Source organism: Chiloscyllium plagiosum, chromosome 29, assembly GCF_004010195.1.
Source record: "Chiloscyllium plagiosum isolate BGI_BamShark_2017 chromosome 29, ASM401019v2, whole genome shotgun sequence".
NCBI lineage: Eukaryota > Metazoa > Chordata > Chondrichthyes > Orectolobiformes > Hemiscylliidae > Chiloscyllium > Chiloscyllium plagiosum.
The window spans coordinates 39,548,218-39,566,698 of record NC_057738.1 but is presented as its reverse complement, the minus strand read 5'-3'; the positions used below and the strand labels follow the sequence as shown (position 1 = coordinate 39,566,698).

At 41.1% G+C, this 18,481-nt stretch overlaps 1 protein-coding gene across 1 annotated transcript in view; it reads left to right on the top strand.

Annotated features, from left to right (window-relative positions):
- LOC122564546 (PH domain leucine-rich repeat protein phosphatase 1-like) overlaps window positions 1–18,481 on the top strand; it is a 193,223-nt gene that overhangs the window by 101,641 nt on the left and 73,101 nt on the right. The window contains exon 2 of the mRNA XM_043719602.1: window positions 16,369–16,559. Coding sequence (XP_043575537.1) covers window positions 16,369–16,559 — 191 coding nt within the window. The remainder of the gene's footprint in view (window positions 1–16,368; window positions 16,560–18,481) is intronic.

Genomic DNA, 18,481 nt, shown 5'->3' with positions numbered 1-18,481 from the left:
TGAGCTGCCAGAGGAAGTGGTGGAGGCTGGTACAATTGCAACATTTAAAAGGCATTTGGATGGGTATATGAATAGGAAGGGTTTGAAGAGATATGGGCTGGGTGCTGGCAGGTGGGACTAGATTGGGTTTGGATATCTGGTTGGACATTTCGGACAAAAGCCCTTCATCAGAAAATATGAACGGGGTGACTAGTTGTCATGGTTTGTCATAGGCAGTCCTGGTTTCTTTATTAAATGTCCTTGTGTTACAATTTCCTAAAAATAGTTCAGCTGTCCCAATTTTCAGCTTTTCGCTGTTGTCATATATAAACTGTGTCTGATGGGAGAAAATCTGCGTGAAATTGGATTCCTCTTCTTGTGAATACTCATCATGTTGCATTGCATTGTATACAGAAGCATGCATTTGCTCCTTTTTTTGGTACCTATTAAACAATCGGCAGAATGGTTTTGCTAGTATGGGTGTACATATTCTGATTGATGTCATCATGTGGATTCCCACTTTCAAATGGCCCTTTCCAAGACTCTTGCCATTGGTCACCCAACATTTGGATCATCATGGAGCCCTAATAACCAATGTCTTTGCTCTGGGTCTAGATTGGTTCAGTTAGTAACATTTTTATCTCCAAATGAAAAGATTGTGGGTTCAAGCATGCCTTCAGGGCATACTTCAAGCATTTTGCTGCAGTACTGATGGAATGCAACAGTTGAAGGTGTTGTCCAAAGATACATTAAATTGAAGTTCCATCTGGTTATTCTGATTGATTTAAAAGATCACTTGCATCTATTGGAAGCACATGGAACTTTATCAGTGTCCTGGTCAAGTTTTATCTTGAAAATCTGACCACTCTACAAAAAACAATATAGATAACCAGTTCATGCTTTTATTGGTATCAAATTGACTGTTGATTTGTTAGGACTGAAACCTTTTTTTCTATTGCCTTTACTTCTGTAGAAGAGGTGCTAACTTGCTGAAAAGTACAAGGGCATATCTCACTCTCAGCAAGAGTGCAGAGAATAAATTATATCATTTGCAATCTGTGGTTTATGTTGACCTTATCAGCATTTGTATGCTTAAACTGCCCTCTGGCAAACATTCAGCATCTTTGGGATCCCAAATAAGTTCGTACTATTGGTACCTACCTTATTTTTCGCAATGAACCTGACTGGATATGCTATGATATACCTTCATAACCGATGGGACTTAAACCCAGACATAGAGACACTCTGTGTATCATAAGAGATTCACCTCCCCCCCCCCCTCCCCAACCCCCCACCAAGGTCTGTCTTATATTCTTGCACTAACAACTTGATGACAGTTGGAAGAAATAAGAGCAATACTCCTTTCCAATCAACTGTGGAATTTGTTAAATCATTCAGATTTTGGTCTTTCTCGATACTTTTGATGCAGTGATGGATTTAGATTCTAGAATAGAATACTTAAAATCCATCAAATAATGCTCTTGGCATTGTACAATTAAATGAGTATGTTTGCAAATTTGACCAAGATTTGGACCAGGGAATGTTGACCAGGGCACTGAGAAAAGTTTGCAAGAGTTCTTTTTGATCAATCACAACAGTGAGGTGGAACTGCAATTTAATTTTTCTTTGGACTGCCCCTTCAAAGTGTGCTGCATTCCCTTAGCACTGCAGTGAAGTGCTTAGATTATGCATTTGAAAGGTGTTTGAACCCAGAATCTTTTCATTTGAAGATAAAATTATTATCAAGTAAACCAAGCTGTACTTTGCATTTGGAAGACTGGAGCATTCCTTTGTCTCATTGTCTGTCAGAAGACTGCTATGCTTGCTGGAGCAGGCTTTTGTTTGCCATGCTGGAAATGGCATTCAGATTGTACTAGTGCTGTTTATGGCTGCCTTGGCTAAATTAAATCTGCTCATCAATCAGCTCTTTCCTGTGTGATCCAGTGCTGTAATACGTAATTCAAACAAAGGTTTGCTATTCTCTGCCAGTTGACTTGAACCTTTTGAAAAAAGATTTACTTAGTACCTCCCATCATGGGTCCTCCAAGAGTATTTCAAATTATTCTGATGTATGCTGTAGCTATTATCTCACACTAACACTTCTGGCAATTATTAAATTGTGAACCCAACCTTATTAGTTTTAATACTGTGGTAATTCAACATTTTTCCACTTGCTGCAGCTATCAAACAAAACAAGGTCCTCTTTTTCAATTTCAAAGAAATCAACATGTATTCATTCACAGATTTCTTGCATTTAATGGAGTGAAAGGGACCTTGGCTCGATCATTTCCGAAATACACTCAACAACCATTCCCTCACTGTTCTTTATCTCTGTAGAGGGTCATTTAGCTCAGTTTTGCGATGCAGAGTGATGCCTTCAGTGTAGGTTTAATTCCTACATTGGCTGAGGATACCATGAAGGACTCTTCTCGACCTTTCCCCTTGGTGGAGGCATGGTGACCCTCCATTTAACCATCATCGTTTGCCTCTCTCTAATGCGAGACCAGCTGTGTGGTCCATTAGGACAATGGCTGCATCTTCCATATGAATTACCCCTGTGGGTTCTTCGTGGAATTTGTTTAGCAAGGTCTGTCTAAGTCTAAGTAGATTAATGATTCTCGCATCAAGGCTGTGTAAGGATTTATGTTCACTCCTTTTCACACGTGAAGAGACCTTGGAGGGTAGGTGCATAGTTCCTTAAAAATGGAGTCTCAGGTAGGATTCCTGATGAAGGGCTTATGCCCAAAATGTCGATTCTCCTGCTCCTCGGATGCTGCCTGACCTGCTGTGCTTTTCCAGCACCACACTCTCTATTTGATTTCCAGCATCTGCAGTGCCCTAATTTTTATGGCAGACAATGGCATGTCATGTGTGTATGTAAAGTAATTCACAGGTAACTCAATGGCTGGAAATGAATTTTGAACTCATCCACTCTCCTGATTTGCACAACACCAGGTTATAGTCCAACAGGTTTATTTGGAAGCACTCGCTTTCGGAGTGCGACTCGTTCATCAGGTGGTTGTGGAGGTTAAGATCATGCTCACAGAATTTATAGCCAAAGGAGTCCAGTGTCATGGAGATGTGATGCAGTAAACAATCATAGATTAAAACTATCATTTTTTATAATGGGATATGCTGACATCTGTTCTTTGATATGTAAATCCCAGAACTTCTTTTAAATTACATTCTCAAGATAGCTCAGGTTTTTAAACAACAGGTGTAAAGTCTGTCTGTGTCCCATGCTATGTCAGACTGACAAACCCTCTGTATAGTTTTACAGAGTTTTACATGGATTCATGCAGTTTTTGAGCAAAATAACATTTAATTCTGCAAAAACAAATTCACTCTATAAGTATATATGTGTGCGCATGTAGGAGCGGCAGATTGAGTGTGAGTGCACGTGGTAGTGTGTGTATATATATGTGTGTGTGTGAGAGATGGGGTATGTGTAAGAGGGTGCATGTATCAGTGTGATTGCAGGGGGGCATATGAGCATATGAGAGAGAGCTTGTGTATGAGGGAGTGTGTGTGTGTGTGCGCGCTCACTCGCGCCGTATAATGGGGTCACCTATAGTGTGACATGAAACCAAGGTCCCTGTTGAGGCCATTCCCATGGGTACCGAACTTTGCTATTAGCTTCTGCTCAGCCACGCATTCCTGATGAAGGGCTTTTGCCTGAAACGTCAATTTTCCTGCTCCTTGGATGCTGCCTGACCTGCTGTGCTTTTCCAGCACCACTCTAATCTTGACTCTGATATCCAACATCTGCAGTCCTCACTTTTGCCACTCTGCGCTGTTGCTTATCCTGAAGTCTGCCTTGGAGGATGGTGACCTGAAGGTGTGTGTGTCTCTCTTTCTCTCTCTCTCTGTGTCTCTCTCTCTCTCTCTCTCTCCGTCTCTCTGTCTTTCTCTCTCCATCTCTTTCTTTATGTCTCTCTCTCTCTCTCTGTGTCTCTCTCTCTGTGCCTCTCTCTCTCTCTCTCTCTCTGTCTCTCTCTCTCTCTGTGTCTCTCTCTCTGTGCCTCTCTCTCTCTCTCTCTCTCTCTGTCTCTCTCTCTCTCTCTGTGTCTCTCTGTCTCTGTGTCTCTCGCTGTCTCTCTCTCTCTCTGTCTCTGTGTGTCTCTCTCTCTCTCTCAAAAACTGCATGAATCCATGTCAAACTGTAAAACTATACAGAGGGTTTTTCGGTCTGACATAACATTGGGACACTGACAGACTTCACACCTATTGTTTAAAAACCTGAGCTATCTTGCAAATGTAATTTAAAAGTTCTCGGATTTACATATAAAAGAACAGAGACCAGCATATCCTATTATAAAAGATGAAAGTTTTAATCTAAGATTGTTTACCGTATCACATCTCCATGACACTGGACTTCTTTGGCTATAAACTCTGTGAGCATGATCTTAACCTCCACAACCACCTGACAAAGGAGCGGCGCTCCGAAAGCCAGTGCTTCCAAATAAACCTGTTGGATTATAACCTGGTGTTGTGTGATTTTCAACTTTGTCCACCCCAGTTCAACACCAGCACCTCCAAGCCATTCCTGATTTGCTGACTTATAACGTTTACTGTTGTACGGATGGGCCACCAAAATCAATGTCCGCCTCTGAAGCTATGCTGCTGAGTTTAAGACCTTAAGACCATAGTTGTAGGAGCAGAAGTTTTCCCTTCAGCACATTGAGTCTGCTGCGCTATTCAATAAGCACGTGGCTAATCTGATAACCTTTAGCAGAAGATGAAGTCATATGGGATCATGGTGAGCTGATAAGATTGTTACAGAATTGGCTTGGTTATAGGAGACAGAATAATGGTGGAAGGTTGTTTTGCTAACTTCAGATCTGTAACCAGTGGTGGTCCACAGAGATCAGTGTTGGGATCCATGTTGTTAGTAGCCTATATTAATGATTTGAAGGAGAAAGAGAGGCCTGCAGATGCTGGAGAGTCAGTTGAAAAGTATGGCACTGGAAAACGCACAGCAGGTCAGGCAGCATCCGAAGAGTAGGAAATTTTACATTTTGCTCATAAGCTCTTCATCAGGAATGTGGAGGGGGAGTGGGGGCTGAAAGATAAATAGGAGGTGGGGTTAGGACTGGGAGGAGGCTAGGTGGGATGGTGTTGGTGGATGCAGGTGGGAGGTGGTGGGGAGGGTGGAGCTGATAGGTGGGAATGAAGATGGACAGTTGGGTCAGGTCGATGTTGATACCGTGTCAACTTGCGCCACATCAACATCGACTTCATTAGTTTCATATTTCCCCAGCCCCCACCACATCTCAGATCCAACCCTCCAACTCGGCACCACCCTTTTGACTTGATTTACCTGTCCATTTTCCTTCCCACCTATCCACTCCACCCTCCCCACTGACTTATCACAATCGCCTCCCACCTGCATCCACCTTTAACCATCCCCCCCTCCCCACCTCCACCCATTTATTCCTCAGCCCTCCACATTCCTAATGAAAGGCTTATGCCTGAAACATCGACTCTCCTGCTCCTTAGATGCTGCCTGACTGGCTGTACTTTTTCTAGTGCTACATTTTACTACAGGAGAATGCAGGTAGTCTGATTAGTAAGTTCGCAGATGACGCAATAATTAGGGAGCTGTGGATAATGAGGATTGGCGGAGGATTCAGCTGGATATAGGGGGGCTAGAGATTTGAGCAGAGAAATGGCAGAAAGAATTTAATCTGGACAAATATGCAGTGATGCAGTTTGGAAGGTCAAATGCAGGAGGGAAGTATACAGTAAATGGCAGAACCCCAAGAAGCAGTTACAGAGGGATCTTGGTGTACAGGTCCACATTTCTCTGAAAGTGGCAACACAAGTGGATAAGGTGATCAAGAAGGTACAGCATAATTACCTTCATTGGTCAGGGTATGGGATATGAAAATTGGCAAGTCATGTTGCAGCTATACAGAACTTCAGTTAGGCCACTTTGTAATATTGGGTACAGTTCTGGTCTGAACACTACTAGAGGAATGTGGAGGCTTTGGAGAGGGCACAGACAAGGTTAACCAGGATGTTGCCTGGTTTGGATATTTAGCATTGCCGAGATATTGGACAAACTTGGATTGTTTTCACTTGAAAATTTGAGACTGAGGGGCGTCCTAATAGAAGTTTACAAAATGAGCGGCATGGATGGTCAGAGTCTTTTTTTCCCAGAGTAGAAATGTCAATGACTTAAGGGATATCAGTTTAAAGTAAGAAGGAGAAAGTTTGAAGGTTTTGCAAGAGGGAAGTTTTCACACACAGGGCTGTTAAGTGCCTGGAATGAGCTGTGAGAGGAGTTGGTATAAGCAGAGACAATAGTAATGTTTAAGAGGCACCTTGACAGACACATGAATGAGGGTGAGAGTGTGGTGCTGGAAAAACACAACAGGTCAGGCAGCATCCGAGGAGCAGGAGAATTGACATCGATTCTCCTGCTCCTCGGATGCTGCCTGACCTACTGTGCTTTTCCAGCACCATACTCTTGACCGTAATCTCCAGCATCTGCAGTCCTCACTTTTGCCTACACGAATAGGGGATATGGACTGCATGGAGGCAAAAGATTTTTAGTTTACAAAGGTCTCATGTGTCAGCGCAGTATTGTGTCCTTGTGCTGTATTGTTCTTTGTTCCACTTTGCTGCTTTTTCCCCATAATCTTTGATTCTCTTAACTGATTAAGATTTCATCATGTTAAGTCCTCTAAGAAACTTGTATTTGTGAATAAGGTCAATCTCAATCTTCTATATTCCAATATATTCCATGCCCAATCTATATAACCTTTACTCTAAGGCAGCCCCTCCATACTTGGTATCAGCTTAGTTAATCTTTTCTGGACTGCCTCCCATGCCAATATATCTTTTGTCTTCCAAGGGACCCAAAACTGTTCACAGTATTCCAGCTGTGGTTTGACTCGTGCCTTTTATAGTTTTAGACAAAACCTCCCTACTTTTATACTCCATTCCCTTGGAAATAAAGGCTAACATTTCCATTTGCCTTCCGTGTTACCCAGTGAACTTGGATGCTTTTGTGATTCATGGGCGAGGATTCCCAAATCCCTATGTTTTGTAGCTTTCAGCATGCAGTCTTTCCACATTTAAAGAAAGTTCAGCTCCTCTGTTCTTGTTGCCAAGTTTTTGTCCACTCAGCTTGTCCATATCCCTTTGCAGAATCTTCATGTCATCCTCACCACTTGCCCATCTACTTTTTATGTCATCTGCACACTGGCTATAGTACATTCACATTTCTCATCTATGTCACGAATATATATTGTAAATAAAAGATTGTGGCCCCAGCACTGATCCCTGTGGCACTCCGCTAGTTATAAGTCACCATCCTGAAAAATGTCTGCTTTTCCCAACTACCTGTCTTCTATTACTTAGCTAATCCTTTATCCATTCTAAAATTATCTCCAATCATGGTCTTACTAAGTAGCTTAGTGTGTGACACCTTGTCAAAAACCTTTTGAAAGTCCAAATACATTAGATCCCCCATTTCCCCTTTATCTATCCTACTTTTTATCTTCTCAAAGAATTCTAGTAATTTTTTGGACATGATTTCCCCTTCATGAAGCCATTCCGACTATTACATCTGTTATGATAGATTCTAGCATTTTATTGCCTATGTATCACATTTTTCAGTGATTTGTTTCTTAATTAAATACTACATTTTGTTCCTTTTTGAGATGAAAGACCAAGGTCAATTATAGAGGATACTGTCTGTGCAGACCAGGGAATGTAGTTCTGATTGTTATATAGAGACCTCTGCTGGAAAATAAATTTGTGTTGCAAATATATACGGTGCTTCCCATAGCTAAATATTTTGACTCTTTGTTCAATTGTTTTCTTTTAACATTGCTTTAAATGTTGGAAAAAATAACAGCTGCTGACCAGTGACTGAGGAATTGAACCTCACCACAAATCAGCACCTTTAGCAAAGTGAAAGATCTTTTGAATGTTAGTACAAAAAGCATGTAATATTTTCCTCTGAAAAGTGGAAAAAAAATTCATTATTTTGAAATGCCGGTTGGATTTTGATACAGTGTTGTCATCCTTAATTTCAACTGAACTCAAATATTACCTGTTTACACTTGTTTCAAAGTGCAGTTCTCAATCAGTTTTTTATTTATTTTAATATTGAGGAAGCTTCAACTACTGATTGCTATCCATTGATGCTTGGAAAGTGCACGTGCACTAAGGGCGGGATCAATTTCAACGGTATTCAAAACATTTAGCAATATTCACTGCTCTCTTCACCATAATATAAAGAAATATGGATGCTGAAGATATGAAGCAAAAACAGAAATTGCTGACAAACTCAGCCGCAGGTCTGGCAGCACCTGTTGAGAGAAAGTAGAGTTATTGTTTCAAGTCTAGTGACCCTTCTTCAGCATGATTCCCCAGGTTGTTCTTGTGATCAGGAACTCAAAGGTTTCACTTCAGCTAAGCTAAATATCACACAACACTAGGTTTTAGTCCAACAGGCTTAATTGGAAGCACTAGCTTTCTGAGCGCTGCTCCTTCATCAGGTGATTGTGAGGACAACCACCTGATGAAGGAGCAGCGCTCCGAAAGCCAGTGCTTCCAATTAAACCTGTTGGACTCTAACCTGATTTTTAGCTTGTACACCCCAGTCCAATACCGGCATCTCCAAATCATCACTTCAGCAAGCCTGTCTCTTCAACAGAGGAAGGGAGAAAATTGTACAGAGTCTAATTGGAGTGTGATTTCTTCTCTGATAGTGGTAATCTGGGCAATTAGGAAATTGCCTGTGGATTGAGTTGATTTACTCCTGAGGAGTGATTTGATTGAACTAAAAGTTAGATCTTTGCCTACGATCACAAAGTCCAAGTGAGGCTAAAGAGATGGGATAGTTACAAGTACAATTTTGGGTATCTTCCTGTCTTGTGTAGTTACTAGAGTAATGGCTAAACAAAGTCCATTATCAGCACTTACAGTAAAACTACAAGGCAAAGAATGGATGGTTGTTCATCAAATAGTTCGATGCCCAGATATTGTAAGAAGGTATTGCAAACAGTACATGAAATTCCTATTGCAGGACATAGAAATAAAAATACAAAAACATTAACATCAATAAACAGTATTTTAAATGGTCAATGCACCATAAAGATGTAATGTCTGTAACACGTCATACATTTAAATAGAATCCCTACAATATGGAAACAGGCCATTTGACCTAACAAGGCCACATCGATCCTCTGAAGATTAACCCACCCAGACCCATTCCACTACCCTATTACTCTACATGTACTCCTGATGAATGCAACCTAACCTACACATCCCTGAACACTATGAGCAATTTAGCTTGGCCAATTCACCTAACCGGCAAATCTTTAGATTGTGGAAGGAAACCGGAGCACCCAGAGGAAACCCATGTAAACACAGGGAGAATGTGCAGACTCCACTCAGATAGTCACCCAAGGCTGGAATCGAACCCAGGTCCCTGGTGCTGTGAGGCAGCAGTACTAACCACTCAGCCACCACGTCACTTGGTAGGAAAATTTCAACATGTAATTAAACCTGCATCTTTAGTTCATCAGATGCTGATCTGGATATCATGCAGTTGAGTGGTAGTAGATTGTGTTGGTCCATTACCCTAAATGAAAGCACAACATAAAGTATATCCTTGCAATTACGGCTATGACTACTGAATTCCCAAAAAGTATTCCTTTTTAAGGACCATTACAGTTAAGATGGTAGGTGAAAACTTAACTCACGTTTTGACATGTTATGGACTACTAATTGAAATACAATCTGATCAAGGTCCTGACTTTATGCTTAAAGCTTTCCAGGACGTTAGCAGGTTGGGCATAAAACAAAACAATTTAAGTCAACTGCACATCAGCTGTAAACACAGGGAGCTTTGGAGAGACACCATCAGATTCTCAAAAACATGATTAAAGCCATTGCTACCAGAGATTCCTCAGATGAATCTACTGACTTTAGTCCATTTGAATTGGTTTATTTTCATAAAGATTAAGGGTTGTGGGACCGTGGTCAAATAATGACTGAAATTATTGAGTAGCAAAAATAGTCTTCTTATTTATTGGAAAAAACACTTCCTTCATAAAAACTAATCTTAAGTACATATACGGTTATTGATGCCGTTCAGATCTATGATTTGGCAATGCTGGCTTTGGACTGGGGTGTACAAAATTAAAAATCACACAACACTAGTTTATAGTCCAACATGTTTACAGAGGAACCTCGATTATCCGAATATCAATTATCCAAATATTGGATTGTCCGAAGGAGATCTGGAGGTCCCAATTGAAACATGACATCAAAGACGTGTTTCCAACACTGATCATGCCTTTTGTTTACAATGATTAAAAACGAACTCAGCTTCCTGAAATGCTGCCAAGAACAGTCCTGGACATCGATGGGAGCCCGGTGATCGTCTCCAACTGATGGACCACCTGCCCCCCCCCTCTCCCCACACTCTCCCTGGAGATCTACGCAGGGATGTACCCTAAACCCCCCTTCCCCAGATAATCTCAAGGTGGAACCTGTCAAAAGGTTGGTGTGTGTATACACACACTCATCCCTGAGCTGAAAATGTGTTGCTGGAAAAGCGCAGCAGGTCAGGCAGCATCCAAGGAACAGGAGAATCGACATTTCGGGCATAAGCCCTTCTTCATCCCCCAGGCTCTTACTGTTGATCAGCTGCCCTGGAGGGGGTGGAGAGCGGATTGTATGGGTCAGACAGGGGAAGCAGGGTGGGGTTGAGGGGGGTCTGACGGGAGTGGGGTAAGGGGTTTCGGACGGGGGCTTGCGCTTGGTGTGTTGCTGCCTTGTCTCCTAAATGGGGAGCAGACTTAGCAAGTGCTCACTGTTGGAAATGTGTTGCTGGAAAAGCGCAGCAGGTCAGGCAGCATCTAGGGAACAGGAGAATCGACGTTTCGGGCATTAGCCCTTCTTCATGAAAGTGTCAATCCCTCTGAACTGATGGGAGTGGGGGGTTGGTGTTGGTGTTGGTGGGGAGCGGGAGGCTTCAGCAATGCTGTAGGTCCCTTACACACAAGTGTGTGTCTGCTCAGGAGCAAACCCTAAGACACAAAGAGGGAGCAAGGCAGGCAGAGTGAGGAAAAGGGAAACTTCAGAAAACACAAGCCCCAGAGGGGAGGCGTTGAATCAATTAAACAAAATAGTGCCCACCTATCTCCTTCGGATAATCGAGGTTCCTCTATATTTGGAAGCACTAGCTTTCACCACAAACACCTGATGAAGGAGCAGTGCTCAAAAGCTAGTGCTTCCAAATAAACCTGCTGGACTATAACCTGGTGTTGTTTGATTTTTAATTTTGTTCAGATCCATACTTTCTTTACTTACAGAGAACAAATTAAACCTTGACATTCATCATTCTTGAGTTATAAATCAACCTCTTGGCATTTAGCTGAGGCATCAGCAGGGCCCAAAACACAGAGTTTTATTGCAAAAATGTACTTTTTCATAAAAATACATTTTTATGCATGGAAAATAGCCTTTTATTAAGCAAGAGCACAAATTTGAGGTGGCAATAGAGTATCGAAATACATTTCTTACAAAAGCTCCTTTTTACATAGTTCTTATAAATATTAAAATTCCATTATTATGGTGTTACATTTTTTATATATAATACACAAAGGTTTGAGGGGCTTCTGTCCTGGGAGAGGAGATGCTAAGTGCCCATACTTCTGTTACTTCTGATGGGATTAAGAGTGTCTGTCTGGTTTGTTTGCATAATTAAGAGGTGTTAGTCCTTTTGTCTTTTAACTTAGTAAATATTAGTAAAAATACTAGGCCTATATACTCTAAATAAATTAGAAATTATACCTGTATTTAATAGAATAATAAAGAATATTAAACTGATTACCACAGCTAGGTTGTGAGATTTGTTTACTATTTGCTGGTGTGTGTTTCATTCATGAATGCAATTTCACATAAGTGCTGGTTTGACAGTTAGTTTCCTAAAGGGAGAACAGCCCAGTTAAAAAGTACTTAACAAGTACGTGCTATTTGGGGAAAACGTATGGTGTTCTGGGTCCAGGAGATGGTTGTTAAGGATTGATTAGTATTATAATGTTTTGTGGAGACTTGATAGGGATGGTATTGTTTATGATACTGACACCTATTCAGAGTTATAACTGTGTTTTGTTAATGAATGAATGTTATAGTAAACAACGGGTTTTTAAAGGGTTCTTAATGAATGAATGGGGACCCAGCATTAGTGAATATAGCGAGCTGGTGAATGAGTTAGTAAAGATAACCTCAAACACTACCTCACAGTGTCCATTAAAATTGATTAAAAGAAAAGTTCTTAAAACAGAAATTCAAATCCTCAGTGATGGATCACATGTCTATGTTTCTAGAAAGCCTCACAGGTGGAGGGACTACAGGAGCATTCAAAACATTCCACAAATGAAAGTGAAAGAATGCACACATTAATATTCAACCACAAGGATATTTTAAGTTGGAAATTAAGTATTGGCATTGTTGCTTTTGCATGGTGGACCTCTGAAAACAAAGTTTAGTGGTTTGTGTGAGGTAGTTAGCAAGGTTAGTAACTTGACTTATCTGATAAATAAGGAAGAGCGCCTCATCTTCCGCCTAGGAACCCTCCAACCACAAGGGATGAACTCAGATTTCTCCAGTTTCCTCATTTCCCCTCCCCCCACCTTGTCTCAGTCAAATCCCTCGAAGTCAGCACCGCCTTCCTAACCTGCAATCTTCTTCCTGACCTCTCCGCCCCCACCCCACTCTGGCCTATCACCCTCACCTTGACCTCCTTCCACCTATCGCATTTCCAACGCCCCTCCCCCAAGTCCCTCCTCCCTACCTTTTATCTTAGCCTGCTGGGCACACTTTCCTCATTCCTGAAGAAGGGCTTCTGCCCGAAACGTCGATTCTCCTGTTCCTTGGATGCTGCCTAACCTGCTGCGCTTTTCCAGCAACACATTTTCAGTTCTTATCTGATAAATACTCTTGATTGTGGGAAGACAAATCATTTAGGTCATATAAACATGTTGAAAAGGTATCATTACAGAGGAGAGTGTAAGGAAAGCAAGTGTATCAGGTAGCAACAGTAGTAGAGCAAAGAGATTATGCTGAGACACTTTAAAAGCCAAAACTGGAGTACTGCATACAGTTCTGATCACATTATAGAAAGGATGTAATTTCACTAGAGAGGTAGCAGAGGAAATTTAACAGAGTGCTGCATGTGCTAAAAGGTCTGAACTATGAAGGAAGATTAGATAGATTAGTGTTGTTTTCCTTGGAGCAGCAAAGGTTGAGAGGGGACCTGATGGCATTAAATAAAATTTTGTGGGCCTTAGATAGGTTTGATATATTGGACGGCACCTTTTCTATTAATAGAGGGATCAATAAACAGAAGTCATAGATTTAAGGTAAGAGATAGAGGCTTTGAGGTGAATTGTTTTTTCACTTGAAGCAGCGAGAGTCTTGGAAAAAACTCACTGCCTGAAAAGGTGATTGAGTCAGAAATTCTTAGAAGATTTAAACAGTATTAAGAAATACACTTGTGTTTCCATAACTTCCAGTGTAGTGGGCTAAAAATTGGCAAGTGTAATTAGTGTAGTGAGATCTTTGTTGATTGGTGCAGACATGATAGGTTAATGGCTTTCTTCTGTGCTGTAAATATCTATGCATCTATTAGTAATTGAGGAGATTACTGAATGTTTCAGCATCATCTGTGACTGTTGCCTTTTTATTAAAGACAAGAGTATGAAATTAAAGGTATTTCGTTTGGCCATAGTCAGTTTAACCTTTTTTTTATAATTGAGAAAATTAGTACATCAGTGTTAAAGTGTTGCCCAGTTCAGAAAGTAGCACAGAAACTGAGATTAAAAATAGGACATGCTGTGAAATAACTCCACAGAGGCTGGTATCCCATCACCAAGTCATCCGTTATTTTCTTTGACACTGATCTGGTTTCCTCAGAGCCAGCTCTCAGAGTGAGCAGAACTTCTGACACCCCTGTTTCTTTTAACCTACTTTTCCTCATCAACTTATTCAGAGATGTTATTATACACCTCTGAAGCAGGTGGGATTTGATCCTGTGTCTCTTGGTTCAGGCGTAGGGACACTACCACTGCACCACAAGAGGGCCCTGAAACTCCTGTCTTTTCTTTTCTCTCTTTTCTTTTCTTGAAACTCCCATTTATATCTGTCAGCCAGGGCTCCTTGATTGGACCACTTTAACAGCACCAATCAGTGAACTCATATTCTGTCAGGCTCATCTGGCTGAGCTCATTCGTGCTTGAACTTAGAAACACCCAGCAGATCTGACTGCACCTGTAGAGAGAGAAGCAGTGAAGTTTTTGGATTGAATTTTACCATCTTCAGAGCATAAACTGAAATGACTGATAGTGTTGGGCTTTGTGCATCATTTAAGTCCTCTAACTTTCTACTTAAGATTCAAAGTTCAAAGTTTGTGAGAAGATTTGTAACTCGGGTGCTCGTTGTTGTGGTTCTGTTCGCTGAGCTGGGAATTTGTGTTGCAGATGTTTCATCCCCTGTCTAGGTGACATCTCAGTGCTTGGGAGCCTCCTGTGAAGCGCTTCTGTGATGTTTCCTCCGGCATTTATAGTGGTTTGTCTCTGCCACTTCCGGTTGTCAGTTCCAGCTGTCCGCTGCAGTGGCTGGTATATTGGGTCCAGGTCGATGTGTTTGTTGATAGAATCTGTGGATGAGTGCCATGCCTCTAGGAATTCCCTGGCTGTTCTCTGTTTGGCTTGTCCTATAATAGTAGTGTTATCCTAGTTAAGCCACATGTCATAAAATACCCAGTCTCTGACCTACACTGGTGATCTTAACATTTTATCTGGCTGGTGCAACCAGGATTCTTAACTATGATGTTGTCCAAGTTGTTGTTGGGATCCGGTGATGATGCTGCCATTGAATATCAGAGTAACAGTTGCAATCACTTCACAAATTGTGACAAATAAATGTAGTCAAAAGTTGTAACTATAATAGATGCACAAAGTCAGTGTGAAAGATCCTTATGTGGGAATAGACAGTTATAATTGATCCAGATGTGATGTGTCAGGCTTCACATAGTCTGGGTATAATTGACATTGTAATGGCTGATATGCTGATTAATACATGTTTGTTAATTACTGTTTTTCCTCAGGTCCTATGAGACCTGCATCTGTCAAACACTCTTGACTTTAGCATTGCTAAATGCGGTTCCTTTACACAACTACAGAAACTACAATACAGAAAGAGCTTATTGGTCAGGAACATCTGTTCCATTTTTATTGGTCCACTCATTCACCACTGGAGTAAGGGAGTCAACAGAATTGGAAATCTAAAAAAGAAATAACAAGGTCCAGAATCATGAAAATCTGTCAGAGTCCTAGAGATGTACAGCATGGAAACAGACTCTTCTATGCCAACCAGATAACCTAACCTAATCTAGGCCCATTTGCCTGCACTTGGCCTGTATCCCTCTAAACCCTTCCTATTCGTATACCCACCCAGATGCCTTTTAAATGCTTCAATTGGACCAGCCTCCACTACTTTCTCTGGCAGTTCATTCCATATCTGCACAACCCTCTGAATGAAAAAGTTGCCTCTGGGGTTGCTTTTATATCCTTCCCCTCTCGCCCTAAACCTATGCCCTCTAGTTCCAGACTCCCACCCTCTACCCCCAGCCCAGGGAAAAGACCTTATCTATTTATCCAATCCGCACCCCTTATAACTTTATAAACCTCTATAAGGTCATCCTTCAGCGTCTGACGCTCCAGGGAAAACAGCCCCAGTCTATTCAGCCTCTCCCTATAGCTCAAATCCTCCAACCTTGGCAACATTCTTGTAAATCTTTTCTGAACCCTTCCAGGTTTCACAATATCTTTCCGAAAAGAAGGAAGCCAGAATTACATGCAATATTACGTAAGTGGCCTAACCGATGAGAAAAGTCAAAGTAATGTTTTGATGTGGATCATTCAGCAGTTTTCAGAAAGGCTCCCTACCTGAAACATAAATCTGCCCTTCTCTTCACATCAGATAGGCCTGTGTTTTCCAATTGAATTGGATAAAATTTCCAGATTTAGCCCTGGGAGCCAGGTCAGTGACTCTGCTCTCTTGGAATTTGAGTTAAAATGATGCCATGTGCTAATCATCCAATCAAAAATTGGAGTGACCAATATCATTACTTTTTCCTTTCTATCTTTGCTTTCTAGAATTCATTTCCTGCATCTTCCAGAAGCTCATTGGAGTTTATTTTATTAGCAAGCTATTTATTCATGAGGTTTTACAACTGCATGTAATCTTGACCTATATATTTTGAAATAGAGCTGAATTACATTGATATATTTTTGCCATGTTAAATGTCACTAACACCCTCCACCCTTGCTGGTGATTAATTGTTTTCTTTGTGTCTAGGGAAACCATATAGTGTTGACCACCTAGAGCAGATCCAGCTTTGTGGGTTGTTCAATGTCCGGAAAGGGAAGATGCAGCTTCACAAGTGGACCAACCGTCAAGTTATCCTTTGTGGTACCTGTTTGATCGTTTCATCTGTGAAAGATAGCCAGTCTGGAAAAATGCACGTTCTTCCTTTAATTGGCGGCAAGGTATTTTGGTTTGGTGATTGACTGAGGTGTATACAAACATTAATGTTATTTTGTAACAGATTTTAAAATGCAGAGTTTACTTATCATTATAATTTTGCTATTCAAAGTCTGTCTTAAAATCTGTGATTCCACGTTAAAAGATGCTTTCAGGAAATAGTTTAGATTTTATCATAAACATTTGGACAGTATCTTATTTTTAAAATACTTTTGCTATCACTATGAAAAGTGAAGATTACTTTGTTCTAATACTTAATCAATTATTTATCTGCCAATTGAGCTATTTGTAAAAGACACAAATTACACCCCAGAAATAGGGGTAACAAATGGTCTAAAATAGATGAAAACTTAAGATAGTTAACATCAGAGATAAAATATTGGAGAAAGATATGGGACTAACATCCAATAAATCCCTCAGTCCCAATGGTCTTTATCCCCAACCTCTAAAAGAGGTATCTGGACAGATAATGGATGTGCTGATTGTGATCCAGAGTTGCCAAGGTTCTGGAACACTTCCCACCAATTGGCTTCCAATGAATGTGACAAGAAAGTAGAGACAGAAAAGGCAAGTTTGTCTGAAGTCAATCTTCTGGAAAATCCTGAATTCTCTTTTGAATTCTTAGTATGATGAGACAAAGTCAGAATTCTTTTAAAAAAATTTATTGAAGATTTTCAAGGATATAATTAATAGGCTGGATAGAGAAGAACTAATACATGTAGTATATTTGAACTCCCAAAAAGCACTCAATAGCAGAATGGAGTTTGAAATATATTGGTAAGGAGAGAGAATAAGTTAAGAGGCAGGACTCGCAGTTTAGGGATAAACCTGACATTTTCATGTTGGCAGGCTGTGACCAATGGATTCACGCAAGGATCAGCACTAGCGCTGCAGTTATTTACAATCTATATTGATTACTTTGACAAGAGCACCAAAAGTAATGTATTTTAGTTTGATAATGTTACAAAGCACAGTGTAAATTTAGGCTATGAAGAGGACACGAAAGGCTGTAAAGAAATTTAGACAAATTAAGCCAGTGGACAACAAGATGGAAGAGGAGTACTATGTAAGGATAGTGAGGGAGGGCTGTGCTACTGGAGGGCGTTCCTGATGAAGGACCTTTGCCCGAAACGTCGATTTTCCTGCTCCTCGGATGCTGCCTGACCTGCTGTGCTTTTCCAGCACCACTCTATTCTAGAATACAGGATCAAATCTCAAGATGGGGAGGTGGTTATTTAGAACATAGAACATAGAAGAATACAGCGCAGTACAGGCCCTTTGGCCCTCGATGTTGCGCCGATCCAAGCCCACCTAACCTATACCAACCCACTATCCTCCATATACCTATCCAATGCCCACTTAAATGCCCATAAAGAGGGAGGGTCCACCACTGCTCCTGGCAGGGCATTCCATGAACTTACGACTCGCTGAGTGAAGAACCTACCCCTAACTTCAGTCCTATATCTACCCCCCCTTAATTTAAAGCTATGCCCCCTCGTAATAGCTGACTCCATACGTGGAAAAAGGTTCTCATGGTCAACCCTATCTAAACCCCTAATCATCAAGTCACCCCTAAACCTTCTTTACACCATTGAAAACAACCCCAAGTGCCTCAGCCTTTCCTCATACGAACTTCCTACCATACCAGGCAACATCCTGGTAAACCTCCTCTGCACCCGTTCCAGTGCCACCACATCCTTCCTATAGTATGGCGACCAAAACTGCACACAATATTCCAGATGCAGCCGCACCAGAGTCTTATACAACTGCAACATGACCACAGGACTCCGGAACTCAATTCCTCTACCAATAAAAGCCAGTACGCCATATGCCTTCCTCACCGCACTATTTACCTGGGTGGCAACTTTCAAAGATCTGTGTACATGGACAACAAGATCCCTCTGCTCATCCACACTACCAAGTACCC